General features: G+C 43.5%; 1 protein-coding gene across 2 annotated transcripts in view; it reads right to left on the reverse strand.

Moving 5' to 3' along the window:
• The window catches only part of FCHSD2 (FCH and double SH3 domains 2), a 114783-nt gene that overhangs the window by 4834 nt on the left and 90469 nt on the right, over nucleotides 1–19480 (reverse strand). For both annotated transcript variants that reach the window (XM_079321409.1, XM_079321408.1), the window contains 6 exons: nucleotides 15147–15263; nucleotides 14397–14501; nucleotides 4964–5125; nucleotides 1798–1932; nucleotides 1413–1496; nucleotides 575–752 (listed from right to left, as the gene is read on the reverse strand). In XM_079321409.1, coding sequence (XP_079177535.1) covers nucleotides 575–752; nucleotides 1413–1496; nucleotides 1798–1932; nucleotides 4964–5125; nucleotides 14397–14501; nucleotides 15147–15263 — 781 coding nt within the window. The remainder of the gene's footprint in view (nucleotides 1–574; nucleotides 753–1412; nucleotides 1497–1797; nucleotides 1933–4963; nucleotides 5126–14396; nucleotides 14502–15146; nucleotides 15264–19480) is intronic.

The following is a 19480-nucleotide window of genomic DNA, read 5'->3' on the forward strand; positions in this document are numbered from 1 at the left end:
AACACCATGAGCTACGAAAAAAAACTTTGAGTACGCACGAAGTTTGGTAGGTGGAGCTGGTGATTTTGAAGTTCTTTTGAAGATTCTATCATTGCATATTATTGTGGTTTTGCTTAATTTTCATCTCAGCTGTATGAGCTAAAGAGGTGAATTATGCAGATTTAATATGAGAGATGATTGCTGAGATAATTACTGGGTATGGCTGTGTTCAGATATGGGTCAGTCTCTGCCTGCAACTCTCTGAAAAGAGGCTGTGGCCAGGTGGGGCCTTTTCTCCCAGGAAACCAGAGATAAGAGGAAATGGCCTCAAACTGCACTAAGGGAGGTTCAGGTTGGATATTAGAGAAAATTTCTTCCCTGGAATACTGATTAAACATTGGAACAGGCTGGGAACTGGGGGAGCTCCCCATGCCTGAAAGCGTTAAGAAATGAGAAGACTTTGCAACAAGGTGGGATTTGGCCAAAGGTTGGATTTCATGACCTTTTCCAACCCCAATGATTCTGTGATTCCATGAAACTGCAGAGTGTTCCCAGGAGGCAGCTGGACCTGCCATGCATCTGTAAGTGGATTTACCATTGGAGTCCCCGTTGAGGCTGGCTGGCCCCAGCTCAGCCTCCGTGGAGTTGTTGGAGGTGTGGGATCGGCTGTCCAGCGCCGCCAGGGACTGCAGCATGCTCAGCAGGCTGCTGGAGGTTGGGAACTGCAGGTACTTCTCGGGCACATATCCCACCTGCCCCGCCTTGTTCCGTGCCTGTGAACCAACAGCAACACCCTCTGCTTGTCAGCACTGCTCTGCAAAGAACCCCAGCACTTCCCCCTGCTTTACTTTTTATTTTGGTTTTTTTTTTTCCCCCCCTAGAGTCAGGATTGAATGTGCAGGAGATAAGTAATTTTTGTTTGGACTTAGATATTTATTAGTTTTTAATTATGTTACAGTGCATGCTACAGCTACATACACTTGTAGTTAACAAGTTAAAAATGGTGATGTACTGCTTTTGTTACCAGGCCTTATTGTTTAAGAACTAACTAAACACCCATGACCTGCAGTGTGGAATTTTTTTATCTAATTACAAAAGTACTACCTAGACTTATGCAGAAGAAAGTGAATCAGAAAGATACTTCTGCCACTAAAACTTTCATTCTGCTCTTTATATGCTCCTATATTTTAAAACTCAAAATCCTAAATTTTTCACTCTGCAATATTACACACTTGTATTTAAACTACACACCTGTGATCCTAATTCTGTTACTCAATTTTGGAAGTTTTTTTCCATGGCCTGAGATCAAATGCAATGTTCTTTTGGGGGTCAGTGCCTGACAGCACAGAAAGTTCAAAACTCTAAGGTTCCAACATCCCCCACCCCAACTTCTACCCTGAAAAGGTTCATGGAACAGGCTCAGGAAATGATACCTTTACCCAGTCTTCCATATCTCCATCCTCAATGACCTCCAACACCTCGTGCTCCTCTATGGTCAGTTCATCTGGCTGAGAAGCCTGGAAAGCAGGACAGGAAGGGTGGAAAAGGAAAGTGGCTTTAAGGGCAGAGAGAAGAACATTCCCATCTAGACTAGAAGAAGAAGTGATGTTTTCTTAGAAACAGAAAGCTTTAACATAATTTTAAATGTCCCAATGAAGGTTCTGCCTTTCACAAAAGCCCTTCTCCCTCAGAAGGAAAGATGCACCTCCCTGAATCTCACCCTATCAGAAAAGCAAACCTCAAGCTCCCAAAGGCACATTTATTATCTGCTTTCATAGAATTCATTTTTCTAATAGATTTTCTCAAAAAATCACTAACCTTATAGGAATAAACGACTTTGCAGGTGAGAGGGTAATTTCTGAGAGTACCAGAAGGACTAGAACTGCTGTCATCAAAAACATCCATGCTGTCTTCAAACTCCTCACCTTCTTCCTTTTCTGCATCAGCATTGCCCTGGTAAAACAAATTCCAGTTGGCATTACAGCAGCTGCTAAAAAATGGTGAAGAAATAACAATAAAAATGAGGTTGATATTTTTCAGTGTGTGTTTTTTTATGATTTATTGCTATTGAAAGTAACTCAGCTGGATTTCTTCGTTCAAGCACAAGCACATGTACTTTAAAAAGCACTGCAGAAGATTTTGGAAGCTCCAGCTCAACTGCTGGACAGTTATAAAATCCATTTTTCACGTAAGCTGTGACTAAAGTACTTTGGAGATGCCATTGCAGATGCACAAAAACCAATTTAATGGAAAAAAAGAGAATTCCTGCTACTGAAAGATTAATGTACCTGTGACCATGAGAAATAAAATAAATTTGCAATGGAAATATTTAAAGTTTAAAAAAATAAACCTCCAAATCAACCTTGTAGCTGGTCTATTCTGCACAACAGATTTGCTAGTTTATTACAAAAATTCTTAGAGACTGGAAGATTTGTAAAAACTTGCTATTAAAGTTTAAATAAAACCTGAAGTCATTGTGCTGGAAAAATACAAGTCTGGGTAAGACTGCCATGAATTGTGCTTTGGCCTCAAGCCTGGGTTATGTTTTGAATAAATACTTTATCTCGTGAAAAATAATGAATTATTCTGTGAAAACAGTTCTGTGAATTAAATGTTATGTGGAGCCATCTTCCCTGTCTTTATTCCTATTAATTTGGGAGTCAGTTTGGTGAAAAGTCAAGAGACTGATAAAACAAAAAAATGTTAAGCTGAGCCTACAAATTCCCTGTGCAACTTCCCTAAACCAGGTCTGTGACAGCTTTGCTCTTCTAGTCTGGGCTAGAAGAGCACAAAGCTTCATCATGTCCTGGCTTAATTAGTTTTTATGTTAGTATTTCCAAACCAAACCCTGGTGATTTGTTTCTTCCTCACTCACTCTCATTCCAGAGCAGTTTGCCTCCATCTCCCCTTCAGTATGTTCATGGATGTTGGGATAACCAAAAAATTCTCCTACAGCTGGGCATTGCTTTGGGACATCAGCAACCAGCTACAAATTGTGGCAAACTGGAGGTTTCCCCTCCTGTTTCTCTGCCTTTTGCTGTGCATGGTGCCAGCAGCCAGGGCTGACATCCAGGTGGGACATCATGGAAATCAGCAAATCATGTCTAGAAGGTTTGGGCAACATCTGCTCCTGCTTTTCTAACACGAGGAGGAGAAACACGCCTTCATTTTCAGTGCCTGGGCTGCTCTGAACTTGGCTGGAATCATTTGGGAAGCAGGCATGGAGAGGGAAAACAGGAAACTGAGAGGATTGCTTGAGAAAGCTCATCCTTCTGATGAGCCTGGGATATTAGATGGCATCAGTAAGGAATAAATGCATGGGACAGAAGGTCACTAAAGGTGTGGGACATGCAGCAAACACAGGGAGAAATGTGGGGGAGGTGATCAGAAAAGAGGATTATATACATGAAAAAATGATGGAAATATATATATATATATGTATGTATAAATAAAATAATAATTTAAAAAAAAACTATCTTGTTTTCTTGCACATACACAAAGATGAGTCCTGTCCCTGTTCCCTGGAGCAGAGCCTGACCCCCCCAGCTGTCCCCTCCTGTCAGGGAGCTGTGCAGAGCCACAAGGTGCCCCTGAGCCTCCTTTTCTCCAGGCTGAGCCCCTTCCCAGCTCCCTCAGCCTCTGCTGGGGCTCCAGCCCCTTCCCACTCTGTTAAACATTTCCCACTCCTCCAGGCTGGAATGAAAGTGCTGCTTGTTACAGACTGCAGTAATTCCTCTGAATTTCAGCATAATTTTGGTCCCAGCTCTAAGAATTCCATCTCTGGGCTGTCCCTGTCTGGCCTGCCAAGGTCAACAGAGGCTCTTTTAAATACGTAAGTGTAAAAGGGGAAAATGAGACTCAGAGCTGAACCTCCCAGGCTGTGGCATTGCCTGGGAGCAGCACAGGGGGCCCAGCTCCAGGGCCAGCTGTGCCATGGCTGGGGAGGCTGGAAATGAGGGACTGGGAGCAGCCCAACGAGCACAGAGGGAAGTTAAAGGAGGTGGAGTACAGAAAGTTTAACACAGCTGGGTAACAAATCCTCATTTATGGCAAACAGAGAGATTCTGACGTGAAACTCGGCATGGGAATTCCTTTGGGATCTTGGAGGGCTGACACTCACATCTGCACACTTGAAGATGTCAAGGTATCATTATAAACTACTAATGAAACTTCAAAGAAACACAAGCCTTGGACACCTCCAGGGATCCAGGGGCAGCCACAGCCTCTCTGGGCTTGCTGTGCCAGGGACAGGCGCATTCCCAGGGAACAATTCCTGCCCAGTACCCACCTAAAGCCAGTGTGTTGGTGCAGCCCTTCCCTGTGCCCTGTCCCTCTGTGCTGTGTCCCAGTCCCCTGCAGCTCTCTGCAGCCAGCCCAGCCCCTGCAGGTGCCCTGTGCCCTGTCCCCCTGGCTGTCCTAGCCCCTCCAGGTGCCCTGTGCCCTGTCCCCCTGGCTGTCCCAGCCCCTGCAGGTGCCCTGTGCCCTGTCCCCCTGGCTGTCCCAGCCCCTGCAGATGCCCTGTGCCCTGTCCCTCTGGCTGTCCCAGCCCCTCCAGGTGCCCTGTGCCCTGTCCCCCTGGCTGTCCCAGCCCCTGCAGGTGCCCTGTCCCCCTGGCTGTCCCAGCCCCTCCAGGTGCCCTGTGCCCTGTCCCTCTGCCTGTCCCAGCCCCTGCAGGTGCCCTGTGCCCTGTCCCCCTGGCTGTCCCAGCCCCTGCAGATGCCCTGTGCCCTGTCCCTCTGCCTGTCCCAGCCCCTGCAGGTGCCCTGTGCCCTGTCCCTCTGGCTGTCCCAGCCCCTGCAGATGCCCTGTGCCCTGTCCCCCTGGCTGTCCCAGCCCCTGCAGGTGCCCTGTGCCCTGTCCCCCTGCCTGTCCCAGCCCCTGCAGGTGCCCTGTGCCCTGTCCCCCTGGCTGTCCCAGCCCCTCCAGGTGCCCTGTGCCCTGTCCCCCTGGCTGTCCCAGCCCCTGCAGGTGCCCTGGGCCGTACCAGGTGTGCAGAGCCGTTGTTGGTGACCGAGGGCAGGCTGGCCCAGCGCTCGCTCTCCAGCTCCTCCATCACCTGGTTCATGGCACTCTTGAGCCAGGTGTCCACGGACACCCCGATCTGCTTCAGCAGCTCCAGCCGCGCCTCCGCCTTCAGCTTGACGATCTGGGGACACAAAGCCAGGGACACAGCTCAGAATCCCCCGGGACCCACCCACCCACCCACCTCCCAGAGCTGCTCCCTGTGAGCCAAGACACAGCAATGGCTTTCTGCAGCCCAGCCAGGCTCAGCGCTTGGTGCTTTTGAAAATAACCCCTCTGAGGTTCTTCTCGCTCCCAATTCACACCCTGAAGTAGCTCAGTGTAGTTTTTAAGTCCAACAACCCAGTGCTGCCAATATTTTTAAAATTGGGAATATCCATAGTGCAGACCCTTCCAGGTGATTAAGCTGGATGTCAAACACAAATAAACCTGACAGGAGACGCAAACACACCAACTCTTTTCCACCAGCACGTGCCAGAGATCACGGGAAATTCACTTGTTATGGAAGCACAATATGCTAATAATCCCCAAATTAACAGAGTATCGCACTCCAACAAACAGTTTCAGGATTTTTGTCTTCAGAACAGCATGAAAATTGAGGTTTTCTGACAGCTGGGTTCACTTCAGCATCCTGGCACACTCACTGGCCCATGGAGCCAAGGATTTAACAAATTCATGGCAAAGCACCACCCTGATCCAAATCAGTTCACAGTCTAAACAGGAGGGATGGGAAGAGCAGCCTGAAGAAATTCAGGATTTCTGCAAGAGCAGATTTGCATCAAGAAGTAGAGGGCAAAGCCAGGGATAAAACTGAGGATATTTCTGTCCAGACCAGCCCTCTCAACACCACCCTGCTGCCCTTGATCATCAGAGAAACAGAAATCAAGATTTCCCAAAAATCCTTCAGTGAGTCTCTGATGGAGGCAACAACAGAAATCCACTGAACCACCCTGGAACTCTTCCCACATTCCCTTTCACAGCACTGGTCATTTTCAGCAAAGTTTCATCTCCTCTCTCTCCCTTCCAGCCCTTCCCACAGGGATGTGAAGCCCCTCACTGCAGCATCCCTGACACTCCAAGCACTCAGCAGCACTGGGAATCCAAGCAAAACCAGCAAGAACAGCTGAGTTCAGCCAATAGTTAGAGAGAAATTCCCTATCCAGTAGAGGCTGAAGTGCAGCAGACTATGGAGAAAATGTGTGCAGTGAATTCAAATGGCAACAGGTGCCAGGTAGGCAGATACTCCTCTCTACACAAATCCTTACTCTATATGAAATCTTGTGTTGAGCTGAAGTGACAAAGGTATTTTTCTCGTTTTTGACATCCTGCTGCACTTATAGAATCAGAGAATCCTATCTTTCTACTAAGAAAACACATCAGAAAAGAAATGACTGTTAACTTTATAAGGCTGAACCTGAAAGATGTTTCCATTTTCACTTAATTTGTAAAGGTGACTTTAAATCTGTCTCAATCAAACCACTTTTGAGAGACATTATTTTAAATTCTGCCTAGAAGAAATGAGATTTTTAAAGAGTAGGTCCGTTGTAATAGGGAAATTTATGATATCAGATACATCTTCATATGGCTACCAGGGATGCAGAAAACCAGGGATGGAGAAAAGAGGATGGGCCAACTTTGAGAGGCTTTTCCTAAAGCCACTGAGCCAAGGGGAGTTTACACTTCTCCATGCAAGGGGTCTCCAGGTGAATAATTAACAGTAAATAGTGTTCAGAGAGCTGGAAAAAGGAGGAAACATTAAACACATTTATGTGCATCCCTTCTCTCCTGCTCCTAAGCATCCAGTATTTTGAACAAACCTGCTCCAACCTTGGAGCTGCACATGGCAGGGAGAACAACCTTGTCAAAGGCAACTTATTCACAGAACCCCAGAATGTTTTGGGTTGGAAGGATCATATAATCACTTAAAAATCATCCCTCACTTAAAATCATCCAGTACCACCCCCTGCCATGGGCAGGGACATTTTCTGCTACCCCAGGCTGCTCCAAGCCCTGTCCAGCCTGGCCTTGAATATATAAATAAAAACAAACAAACAAATAAATAAATAAAAATGTAAATAAAAATATATTTACTTGTGGAGTGAAGTAGCTTTCCCCTAACTTGTCCTCACATCCTAACATCCATTTATGAGCACTTCCCCTGTGCCTCCACCAAGGAATTGCTCAGCCCAGTTGTTTTGCTGTTTACCTTGTTATGCAATTTCCAATTAGGCTGAGTTATGTTACAGCAATAAACACTGGTCCAGGCTGCTACAAACATCTGCAGTTCCTGTTAGTCCTTGCTCTGCTGTAGTTTGTTTGTACTAATTGTGAGCTAAAATAAACAAGCTGCTCCAAAATCCTTGAGTGCACTCGACGAGAGGTTTTAATTCAATGTACCCAGCAAATCCAATGGAGTTCCCCCTCCCTATTTACACCCAGAAGCCTTAACAGTCAACAAATATTTGTTCCAAACCACAAATGTTTTGAGTTTCATTCCACTGCAGACAAGCCATAAAAGTACAGGAGCATTAGGTCAGGCCTGCACTTGAAAGTTATTTACAAGCTGAAATTATATTTTTACCTAAATAATTATGCTGGTAGACCAGAGTCAACAGCTTCCTACCTGTACAAAAATACAAATAAAATACCACTCAGGAGCAGGACTTTATTCTGCTTCTCACACAGGAACAGCTACACATTTAAACATGGTTTAGTGCTGGGTTGGACTCAATGATCTTGGGAGTGCCTTTGCAACCCCAATGACTCCCTGATTCTAAAAAGATACATTTCATTCCAACATCACTACATCTGAATTAGCTGGGGTTTGATGCTTTCATTATGTCAGAATAAAAGGTTAAATGAGAAGGAAAGAAGGCAGCAGTGGTGATTTCACCACACTGTGCCACAAGTTTTTCTGAAAGTCTTGTTCCCTTGAAAGATCATCACATTAAAAACCAGACAAGTCTTTAGCCACTGCTTTTCCCACTGGATGGCCCCAGGGACACTGGGGCTGAACCCCCTGACTGACCTCCACTGACAGACTCAAAATTACCTTAAACCAAGTGACCCCTGGCACTCCCAGCAGCTGTGAGCATCTCCAGGAAGGCAGCTGAGCTTCCAAAGCCCAGGAATGCTGGAATCCAGCACTGCCTCTGAAATCTGGGTGCTGCCCAAATTTCATTGTTAGGCAGTCTCACTGCAGGACAAACATTTTCCTGTGGAACACTGAAATTGCTGTTTACAGTCACCAATTACTGGTTAATAGCTCAGGCCTGGGGTATTTTTACACTGATTAAAAAATCATCAGCCACCCACAAAATGTACAAACTCTTCTGGGGGGGTTCCTGCTTCTCTGAGCTGTTCTTTCTGCTGGGAGCATCTAAGAAGATGAAAGGAAAAACCACCCAAGTTTTAGAAAATACAAACACTGTTATCTATTCCTCACATACCTGACGTTGCTCCACATGAGAGATGCAACAGTTTTGTTTATTTACTGTTCCAGTCTTAATTTAGCAATGGTTTCAGACCCACAGCTTACTCCAGATGAAGAGACCCAGCTGCTCTGCAAGGCAGGGAAATGAAACCCAGCAGGAACATTACAGAGCTATTCCCCATTCCCAGGAGAGAAAAGGGCTGGAAAAAAACCCAGAGTTCCTTCACATCCCACAAACACCTCAGATCCAAGTCCTTCAAAGCCATTTAGAAAGGTGTTGGGGTAAAAACCACACAGAAATGCAGCCCCTTCAATATTCTGGTTTAGGTTTTTGTTAAAACCAGTTTTAAATGGATTTTCCTGAAAGCAGAGTTGCTTTACTTGCCATTGCTTTTCGAGGTGCAGAACAAACCCTGTGCCATGCCCAGATTTTTTTTTCTCCTGAAGAATTCAGAATTATTTCTTTTACACAAAAGTTGTACTTAGGTACTAGATACTAAAAGCAGATTAAATTAGGATTATGAGGAGACCCAAACCATCGTCTGTGACAAAGGTTTTATTTCACTGTAGTATTTTTTCAGTGGCAATAAAAAAAAAAATCATAGAATCCTGGAATCATTTAGGGTGGAAAATTCCTCTAAAATCACAGAGTCCAACCTGCACTGCCAGGTCCCCAAGTGGTTGGACATTCTCATTTGGCAAATTATTTTAGCCAAGGAGAAATCAATGTGGAAAGATTCTGGCAAAACATTTTGGAAATCCATTATCTTTACTTCTGTCCCTATTTAGAAACACTTAGTTGAAAATCCAAGTTTTTTAATTGAAAAAGATATTAAAATGAAATAGAATTAAAATTAAATCATTCTCTTCAGGTAAAGTTACATTTTGAGCCACTGAAATTATGACACAGTGATAGGCAGACATGTCTATAAATCAATCTCATATATAATTAAGTCTTGGAATGCCCCCAACTTCTCAAATCCCAAAGTTAGTCTGACTTCATGCAGTTCAGTTTTAAATCACAGTGTTAAAGTAGGGGTGTATGAAGAAATAAACCAAAAAATTCAACTTGCACTGCCTTGCTGGGATTTGGGGTGGAAAACCCAAAGCTGTGGCAAAACCACCCCAAACCAAAAGGTAAATCCTATCCAGCACAACTCACCTAAAATCCTTTTCCTGCACCAGGTGGGGAATTAGCTCATAAATCACATTTTCCACCACAACACTGAGTGAGTTTCTTTTCTAAGTGGGAGGTTTGCACAGCTATTCCAGGAGTTAATTTATATGCTAAATAATCTGCCTGGACTGAGATCCAACCAGGCTGTTGGGGTGAAGCAAACAGGAAATGAGGCACTGGCACACAAAAACCTCTCCCAAGGGAATTCCAAGCTTAAGGAAACACAGGGGAAGCTATTCCTGGAGAAGAATCCACCTGCACAGCTTCAGCCCAACTGGCAGATGGATTCTTCCCAAGCTTAGGCACACAGAACATCAAATATCCCCAAGTATGGAATTTGTAGGTTTAAGAAGGGGCTGTCAAGTTGCTGGAAAGGGGGCTTGAATGGAAATCACCCAGATTCTGTAAGGAGGCAAGTGTCTGTAAAATGTATGTATGCAAACATTTATTATCATGTTTCTCTGAGGTCCTGGGGTGAGCACTGGTTCTCCATAGAGGGAAAAACATTATGGCCATTCCAGAGGCAAAAAATTCAGTAAGATTTAGGCAGAGGCTGGATTGGAGACACCCCAAAACCCATCACCTTCCCCTGTCCCAGCTGCTCCCAGCCCTGTCCAGCCTGGCCTGGGACACTGCCAGGGATCCAGGGGCAGCCACAGCTGCTCTGGGCACCTGTGCCAGGGTCTGCCCACCCTCCCAGCCAGGAATTCCATCCCAATATCCCATCATCCTGCCCTCTGGCACTGGGAGCCATTCCCCTTGTCCTGGCACTACCCACCATGTAAAAAGTCATTCTCCTCCCTCACTGCTTTTCACTGAGAGAGTCTGAAATTCCTGCTCTGTGGATGTCACTGGGATTTTTCCAGGCCAGTCCTGAATCTGCTGACCTGGAAAGAGCAACAACTCCTACACATCTCCTGCAGGGAAGGCACCTGGTTCCCTGCACAGCTCTCCCAGCCTTTATTGCTGAGCTCAGCCAGAGATGGCAGAGAGTGGCATTTTACAAATTCACCTTTTCTACAGATTAGGAGCTTTGTTTCCAGCAAGTGCTCCAGGCCAGGTTGGACAGGGCTTGGAGCAACCTGGTCTAGTGGAAGGTGTCCCTGCCCATGGCAGGGGCTGGGATTAATGATCCTGAAGGTCCCTTCCAACCCAAACCATCCTGTGATTCTGCAACTCCAGTTTGTTTGTTTTCCTGAAGCATATGGAATTTGCTTTGTTCCCACTGTTGACACAACACAGCAATAAATATCCACAGCCAAATGCAAGGAGGGGGAGAAACCTGCCCCCATGTACAATTAAACATGGCCCTACACCTCTGAGCTGATCAAACTGAGCAAACAGCACTGCAGAGAGCCTTCAGCAGATCTAATCTGGTACAAACACTCACTGGAGAGCTGTAGGTATCCTGATGAGGACACAAAATGCATGCCCCTATAATTAAGTGGGAATAGGATGAATTGCTGTGGAGGCACAAAGACCTGAGAGCAAATGGGAAACCTCCCACCATCCTGGAGAAGAATCATGTCAGCCCTGGGACCACTGAACAGCCTGGGGAGACCCACAGAGTCTGGTCTGAGAGAGGAAAAAGGAGATGAGGAGAGCAAATCTCCACTGCTGAGGCACCTCCAGTGCTGGGGGCAGCTTCAGGATCCTCAGGACAAAGAGGACACTGAGGGGCTGGAGCAGGAAAGGAACAGAGCAGGGAAGGGGCAGGAGCAGCAGGAGAGGCTGATTTCCCAGCACATTTCTCCAGTCACTGAAAGATAAAGGGATTCAGGCAGGGGAAATGGAAAGCTCAATCCTTTCCTTCCTGCTGTTAAAGAAATCAAAGGTGAAAACACAGAAGTTCTACTTCAATTACCTGAATTGGAAGAGTGAGTACAGAGAGATCCAAGAATGGTCTATTTTCACAGATTATCAGTTTTCAATAACAATTTCCAAATTTTTAATTGATCTCCTTTACAGCTGATGCCTGAATTGTGCCACTTTCAATTTGAAAGGAGCACCTTGTGCTCTCAGGGCTTGTCTTCATCAAAGTGGTTCAATGCTGCTTGGACAAGGATGGAATCCCTCTGGAGCTAAACTCCACAGTGTGTCATTAACTACAGTCAATTCTACTGCTTTGCCAGTGCCAGAGGTATTATCACTATTAAAACCTAACATTCTTTTAACATTCCCTTTGAAAAGAAGCAATCAAAAAAAAAAAAAAAAAAAAAAAGAAAACCCCCTCCTTTAAGAAACCCCAATTTTCCCAATTTTAACACAAAAATGTGTGTTCTGGTTATCAGTTACAGTCACCTCTGCCACATATCACCTGCACAGCACCACTCTGCTGCAATTCCTAATTTCCCCCCAACTATAATCAAGGAGTTTGCTCCCTGAAAACATCATAAGGAGAAATAACTGTTATCCCAGGGAGAAAAAGATCAGAAATAATCCACTGAGCTGTGGATGTGCCAATCTGAGGCTTTATATCCATCTTGTAGAAGACAAAAAAATTGAGATTCTCCAATATTTCCTGATCCTGAGTGCATTTTTACTCAATTCCTTCACTGTACTTTCAAATTACACCTGTTTCTATATCCCTGTATTTGTTAAATCCAGTTATCCACAAGGAACAGCTCCTCAGCTCCTCCCAGGGCTTAGACTTCCCTGGATTCAGGGTCTCCAAGGAAGAGGGCAGTGACATGAGCACATCTGTGCCCACCACACCCTGGAAAAAATAAAACCTTTACCAATAAAACCCTCTCTAACCAAACCACATAAAATTAACACCAATGTGTTTGCAAAGTTGTCTTCCCCTTCAGGAATGATGAGGACAGAAAAGAAGGGAGCAAGTGGATTTGCAAAGGAAAATGAATGAGTCAACAAACCAAAATGGGATAGAACAGGCAAAAAAATTCCATAAAAATAACAAGCATTTCAAGAGAAAAAGAAAACAAAAACCAAATCTCTGTGTCATTCTCACACACCTTTAGATGTGATACCAGAACTAACTCCACAGCCTCCTATTTACAGCCTAAATAACTTTTTGCACAAATACCACACCCCAGCCCAACCCTCAGTAATTCCAACTCCATCAGTTGCACTTCAATATGCAGGAATGTTTGGTTTTCACACGCTGGAAGGAATTATAATTGCATTCCCAAAGAAAAGGTTTTAGCTCAAAGCTTAGGCTGTTCTTCTCCAGGATTTTGTGTGTGCAAAAATCTCTCATCTAAATCGTAGTCTTGAACTAATCTTAAAGGATGGGGCTAAAAGAAAAAGCTATTCCCAAGTGGAAATAAAATCTCCCTAAATTCACTTACTGGCTTATCTGAAAAAAATAAACAATGTTACATTATAAACAGCTTTTGTGGCAATAGAGAAACATCCCACAAAGTGGTTTCCACACCATTCCAAAATCTCAGGGATAACTTCATGTCTTTAAAACAGGCAGCAAAAGAGAAAGAAGCTGGCAAAAATTCCCCCAATCACTGAGTTTCATCCTCAAGTACTTGGCACTGGCACCATATTCCCTTGTAAAACAGGGCACACATCAAATATCAGAAAGATAAAGGATGGTTTGGTTCCAACACTGGAAAACCAGAATACATTATTTGTCTGTATTAGCTAAAACACACAGCTTGGAGAAAATAATTTATAAAAAACCTATTTCCTGCCACTTTCCCTCTCTCCCAAGTCACTTAAGTTCCTGACTGATTTAATTTGTACCTTTTAAAATATTCTGTGCAAGAACCTTTTCTTTGGCAACTTCTTATCCTGATTTTATTTCTTGCTGCTGCTTTTATCTTTCATCCTTACAGATTTAATCATTAACCATGTATGTATATACACAAGTATTTTGGAGGATGGTCTGTTGAAAATAATTTACTCAAAACAAGTTTTCAAATCTCTTTCTGTAAGATTTAGGTTTTAAAAAACCATATCCTGCATTAGCTTTAGAAAGGGAGCCTGCTAGTTCTCCTGCCAGGAGGAGGAATAACTTTGCTCTGTGTTTTCCAACCCCTTCTCCTGTAAATCACATTCCTAATTACATCAGGTACTCTGAGGTATGAGAAGCATTTCACTGAAACAATTAGGTTTCTCCTACAGTTTTAATTAGGCAACCCACTCATCCACAACCCAGCAGATCAGATCCTGCTGCCTGCAATGGGGTTTTTCACTCAGTGCCCATGAAAACAGTTCACTTTTACCAACCCAACACTGGCAGCCAAATAAGTCAATTTTTTCATGAGTCTTAACCCACAACAGGTCTCAAAAACCTCTGTAACCCTTTCAAAAAGCACCTCACAGTACAATTAGAGATACAAGGACTATTTCCAATGTTTTCCCACTAACAGTCAGATTTAGTTTGCGTATCAAAACCCACTACAACAGCATGTGGCAGCTGCTTCTAGAATCTAAAAATATGAAGACAGAGATAAAATCACCATTTTCTGGTATTAATTCCTTCAAGCAGAAAGAAATCAGCAAAAACAAAGAGATTGCTTTTCAGTCTGTTTCAGATGAAGCCCCTAAATATAGATTCTTGACCTTTGACAGTGAAAAATGCAGCAAGAGGACTCACTCTTCATCAGGAGGTGTTTTTAATGTCACTCTTCAGATCTGGAGCTTCATGAAGTTTATTCGTGATTTGCCAAACACCAAATGAAAAAACAGATCTCAACATTCCCTGGGTTTTGGTGCTAAAAAGACACGTTTCCACTGACCAAATGAAACAGCTGCAACAGAGATCCACCAGTGGGAAGGAGTGAACATGGCAAAGGGGTTCCTCCTCACCTCAGCCTTGCGAATGCTCTCCCTGGCTTCATCCATTTTCTGCTCCAGCTCCGCTCGGCTTTGCTCGGACATCACGGGCCCGTGGCACTCCAGCTCCTCCAGGGTCTGCCAGCAACAAGGAAACACACCCCAGATGCAGTAAATGCAGAGACAAACACTTGTGACAATCAGGGAAGTCACTGTTCTGCTGGATGCTGGGGATGACCAACAAACGTTCATCCCAGGAGATAAAAGGTGATGACTCTAACGCTGCCATTCCCTGTGTCCTGTCCCTCCAGCTCTGCAGCTCTCCTGGAGCCCCTTTAGGCACTGGAAGGGGCTCTGAGCTCTCCCTGGAGCCTTCCCAGACATACCAGAGCACTCTGGATGTTTTTCTCCAGCTGATGCTGTGCTCAGGGTTGGAATTGTATGGATGACCAGGAAACTGGGCAGGGTGTGGTGAAAGCACAGGGGACTCCTTCATGGCTAGATTTTTTTGGGGGAAGAGCAAGAAATTTTTGTCTTTATTCTCCCTCCTAACAGACACATTCACCACATTCCAAAATCCAGCTGCCTGACTGGCAAACACAGCCCTTGGCTCTTCAGAGCTGAGCCACAGACACAGAAACGAACGCATCGATTCCCATTTAATTTTACATTTAACAGCAAGCTCCCGGGGGTTTTTGCTGTGTGGAGCAGGCTTTAGGCACCAGGGGCATGCAGGGTATGAATTGCCTGTGCTGTCCCAGGGGCTGTGCTGCCCAGACCCACCCTCTGGCTGTGGATGATGTTCTTGTGCTCGCGGGCCACGCGTGTGGCCCATTTCCGCGCCTCCTTGTTCAGGCTGTGCTCCTCCGTCGTGCCCGTCTCTGATTCCAGCTGCCGGCTCTGCAAGGGGAAAAGGCAACCAGTCAGACCCCCCCAGAGCCCAGGATGGAGCTGTGCCAACCTCCAGGCTAGCTCTGTGCCACGTTTAGCAGCCTGGCATCTTCATCTCACAAAACCAGGAAGGGACGACAGGAACTCGCCGGTGAACTTGGGGATGGCACCAGGTTGTGGGAAGGCAACTCCAAAAGTTCTCAAGAATTCAACTCTCAAAGTAAACAAAGCAAATACCATGGAATGGCTTGGGATGGAAGGGACTTTAAATGCCTATCCAGCCTGGCCTGGGACACTGCCAGGGATGAAGAAGCCACAGCTCCCTTGGGCAATCTGTGCCAGGTCCTCCCCACCCTCCTCATGGGGAACAATTCCTTCCTAAAGATGAAAGGTTTAGTGTGACCAAGGGATGAATTATTTGTAAATTGTGATCAAAACACAAAGACATCAAATAATTTATTACAGCACGGCAGTTTCTGTCCAAAAATGTTTGTGTCTGCAAAACAGAAGCTGAAATTTCTCATCATATTTTTCATATTGTTCCATCTTACTCCTGCTTTTGTTGAGTCAATGACAAAAAGTAAAATTGTCCCCCTCAAGAGGTTCCAACTAAAGCAAGATGAAATAGTTCTCTGCTATCTACAGGCTGAACAGAACAGAAACCCTTCCCAGCATGGAATTACTGAAATCATTCCCAATCTTTCCATCATTCCCATCTGTAACAGAGTCACAGAATCATTTGGGATGGGTTCCATCTCTGAAGATATCCAAAAGCCATCTGGATACAGTCCTGGACAACCAGCTCTGCACCAGGAAACCTCCAGAGATCCCTTCCAACCTCAACCAGTCCTTATGATTTTCTTTTTCCTGATCCAGCCACTGCAATCCACACCCCCCCAACATTCCTTTTTATCACAAGTCCTGACATAATCCTGCTCAGGGTTTGTGATCAGCCAAAAAAAAAATCCCTTATAAACTATGACTCAAGAAGAGAGAATAGCACAGAGCTGTTGAAGTGTGAAAGAAATGCCTGTGTCACAAATTTCTCACTCTGCATAGTTCAATTTATCTGGACATTAAAGTCCAAACTGTGTGGAAGAAGGTGGAGCAGCTGAAGGGTCTGATCCAGACCTGACCTATTCCATGAAGCTGAAGAGTTTTCAGTTTGGAACCTGGTGGTGCCAAGATGTCCAAGGGCTCAATTTAACCTCTTCCAAAAAGAGAGGGAAACCAAAGCCACTCTCCATGGCCAGGGAAAGAAGGGAGAGCCAAAAAACCTGAGCTAAACATAGATGGACACTCTGCTGCTCCCTCAGGGCTTGGGTTACAATGAAAACAGTGTTTAGTGCTAAAAATTCGATCAGTAAACCAACAGAAAGGTCTGAGTGGCTCCAAGCAGCTAAAAAAGCTGAGGGGCAGCAATGCTGTTTCTTAAATTAACAAAAGCATTCGAGGCTGCAGACAAATGTCACTTCCCCATTTTGGGCTGAAATGTTGGTGCAGGTGCAGGATTTGCCTCCCAACAGCCCAAACTCAGCCTGTATTCTTATTTACCCAGTTATATCTGCATGCAGATGGCACAGCACTGTCTTGAAAGCAAAAAAAAAAAAAAAAACAAACCCAAAAAAACCACATTGGCTCTCGAGCCTCAAAGTTTCTTATTTTTGTGGCTGAGGCCTAAAAAAGTTCAATTCTAGCAAGGCAAAAAGCAGGGAACATTTATTGCATGCAAAGCACTGACATAAAACACATCTACAAACCAGGCATTGCTTTTAAAAAGAGGTGAAAACAAGAATTTTCCATGCCAATGCTGCAGAGCAACACTCTGGGGAGGAGGAAGGAACACACATGACATTTTTCACACAACTCATTGCTAAACTCAGCAGTTCTGAGAAAATCATGAGCCAACTTTGGGGCTCTTTTTAGCCTGTTATTGCTGAACTCATTTAATTTTAATTTAGCCAAGAGTGAGCTGGGACTGACTCATACTTCAGTCAATTTCCAACATTTTAAATTGGACACTCCTCATCTTTAAAAATTGAGATTTTTTGCATCAAGGGTTTTTTTCCTCCCTCAGAATATCAAAAAAGGACTTAAATCCACAATTATTATTTTCACATATAAGCTATAATAAAGGCTAAATCCAAATCACCCTATTATTGCTGCTTTTTAAACTAACATTTATAATATATCATTAATACTAGAAAATATTAATGTAATAAACTGATGAGGGGGCTGCAGAAGGAAGAGGAACATCCAGCTTGGTTTGTTTTGGGGTTTTTGTTTTCATTTGCGTTTTGGTGTGTTTTGGTTTTGTTTTTGAAGTCTAAAATCTCAAAAGTATTAATTTTTATTAAGTATCACTGATCAACACAGCTTTGTTATTCCCAGGCCTTGATGTTTCTGTATTAAAAACTTCTGTTGTACATAAGAGATGAAAAGCAAAACCTTTTTTTTTTTTTTTTTTTTTTAATTAATTTGAACCTTATTTTTTATTATTCTCACTGAAATTAATCTTGAAATTAGAGGGCAGAGTATTGTTGTTAATTTACTTCTATTCTCACCCTCATAATTATCCTCATTTGCCTCAGCCCTCACAGCAGCTGCATTCCCAGCCAATTTTTCCAAAAATCTATTAGAACTAGAAATCTGGAAAAATTGCCCTCATTAGGTAACCAAAGGCAAAAAAAAAAAAGGACTTTAAAAATCAAATTTGAACCAGAACAATTGATTTTGTAGGTATTTTCAATGCAATATAAGCAAATTTGTAGTTCTTAAGTGGCCACTTCTTTCAAGTGCAACTTCTGCTGCCTGATCTTCCCTGTTAGAAAATACTCAGAGCTTTGCTTAAACTGTGTTTCCTGACTGCTAAAGCCTGAAGAGTTCTAATTGTGTCCTCTCTAAATTAAAATTAGGTGGTGAAAATTAAAATGAAATCAGCTAGCCAGTGAAAATTAAAACTAATTCCATTAGGTTGGGAGCCAATTTCAGCTCATGATAATTAAGAAAAAATCATTAAGAAATGATCCTCACATTCCACCTAAGCAAAGTCCCCACTAGATCCAGAAGCTTCCTTTTTCTTCAGTATCAACCTCAAATATAAATATTAGAATATTATTTTAAGCACAGCTGGGGTGGGAGGGATTAAAAAAATAAAATCAGTTTTAGGCACAAGATGGGTCAAGTCACAGAAGGAAGGCAGAGCTTTGCCCACTCACACCCACTGATCACTTCTTTACCTGAATGGCTGTATTTCTCCTCAAAAACAATTCCTAAAACTGAGTAAAATTAAATAAAATAAATAAATAAATAAATATTATAATAAATAAATAAATAAATAAATATCTATTCTTTGTAATATATATTTAGCCTCCAAAAGGTTATACTTAAAACCAGTCTATTGTGGAATTAAAAGGTTGATACAATTAAATAATAACTTTAATTTTTTTTGTTTTATTTTTTTAGAGTTAGCTTCAAGAAAGTTGTATTTAAACTTGGTTTGTTCTGGTATTAAATGAACAGACCACTGTAAATATAGAAATATGGGCCCTTTTTGTGCTTGTTTATGCAACTTCTATAAAATTCCTTCATAGAAGATGCTGAGAACTTCCAAGATGTTTTTTTGAGAGTGAAGGGAAATTTATCTTTATTTTCACAATCTCCTCATAAAACAGCCAAGTTACATGGAGAGAAACTGCAAAACCTCCCACTGAACTTCCTGAGGTGTTTTTCTGCAAATTAAGAGGAAAAAAAAAAAGATTATTTTCATGTCAAGAAGCTGTGGCAGAAATCAGCAGGGCCACAATTTTTCTTTATGTCCTCTGAGGAAACAGTGAATGCAAAACAGGATGAAGCCCCCCAAAAATGAAATGTCAGCTTCTCAGGGCCCTTCTGCTCCTGTTCCAGGGACACTTCTGTGTCACCTGGCTCCTTTTCTCACGTGATAACCCTGGATGAAGGAAAAAGCAGCTTTTCCAAACAGGAAACACAGAAAAGCTGGCCAATTTCCTTTTTTCCCCCCTGTTCTGGTGGCTTATCTGTGAGCACAGGGACAGAGTGTTTTCCACACTCTGGATTTCTGTGGAATTAAGAACATCCCTTTCCTCGTGGGAGGATGGGGGTGATTAACCTGTGAGTATCACAGCAGCCTCTGTGGAAGAACAAGATGTGCTGACTGGATTTCCTTGGGAGGATAAAGGTATTTTAGAAGATTCTTTCCCATTCTC

The sequence above is a fragment of the Erithacus rubecula genome, assembly GCF_903797595.1.
Source record: "Erithacus rubecula genome assembly, chromosome: 1".
Lineage (NCBI taxonomy): Eukaryota > Metazoa > Chordata > Aves > Passeriformes > Muscicapidae > Erithacus > Erithacus rubecula.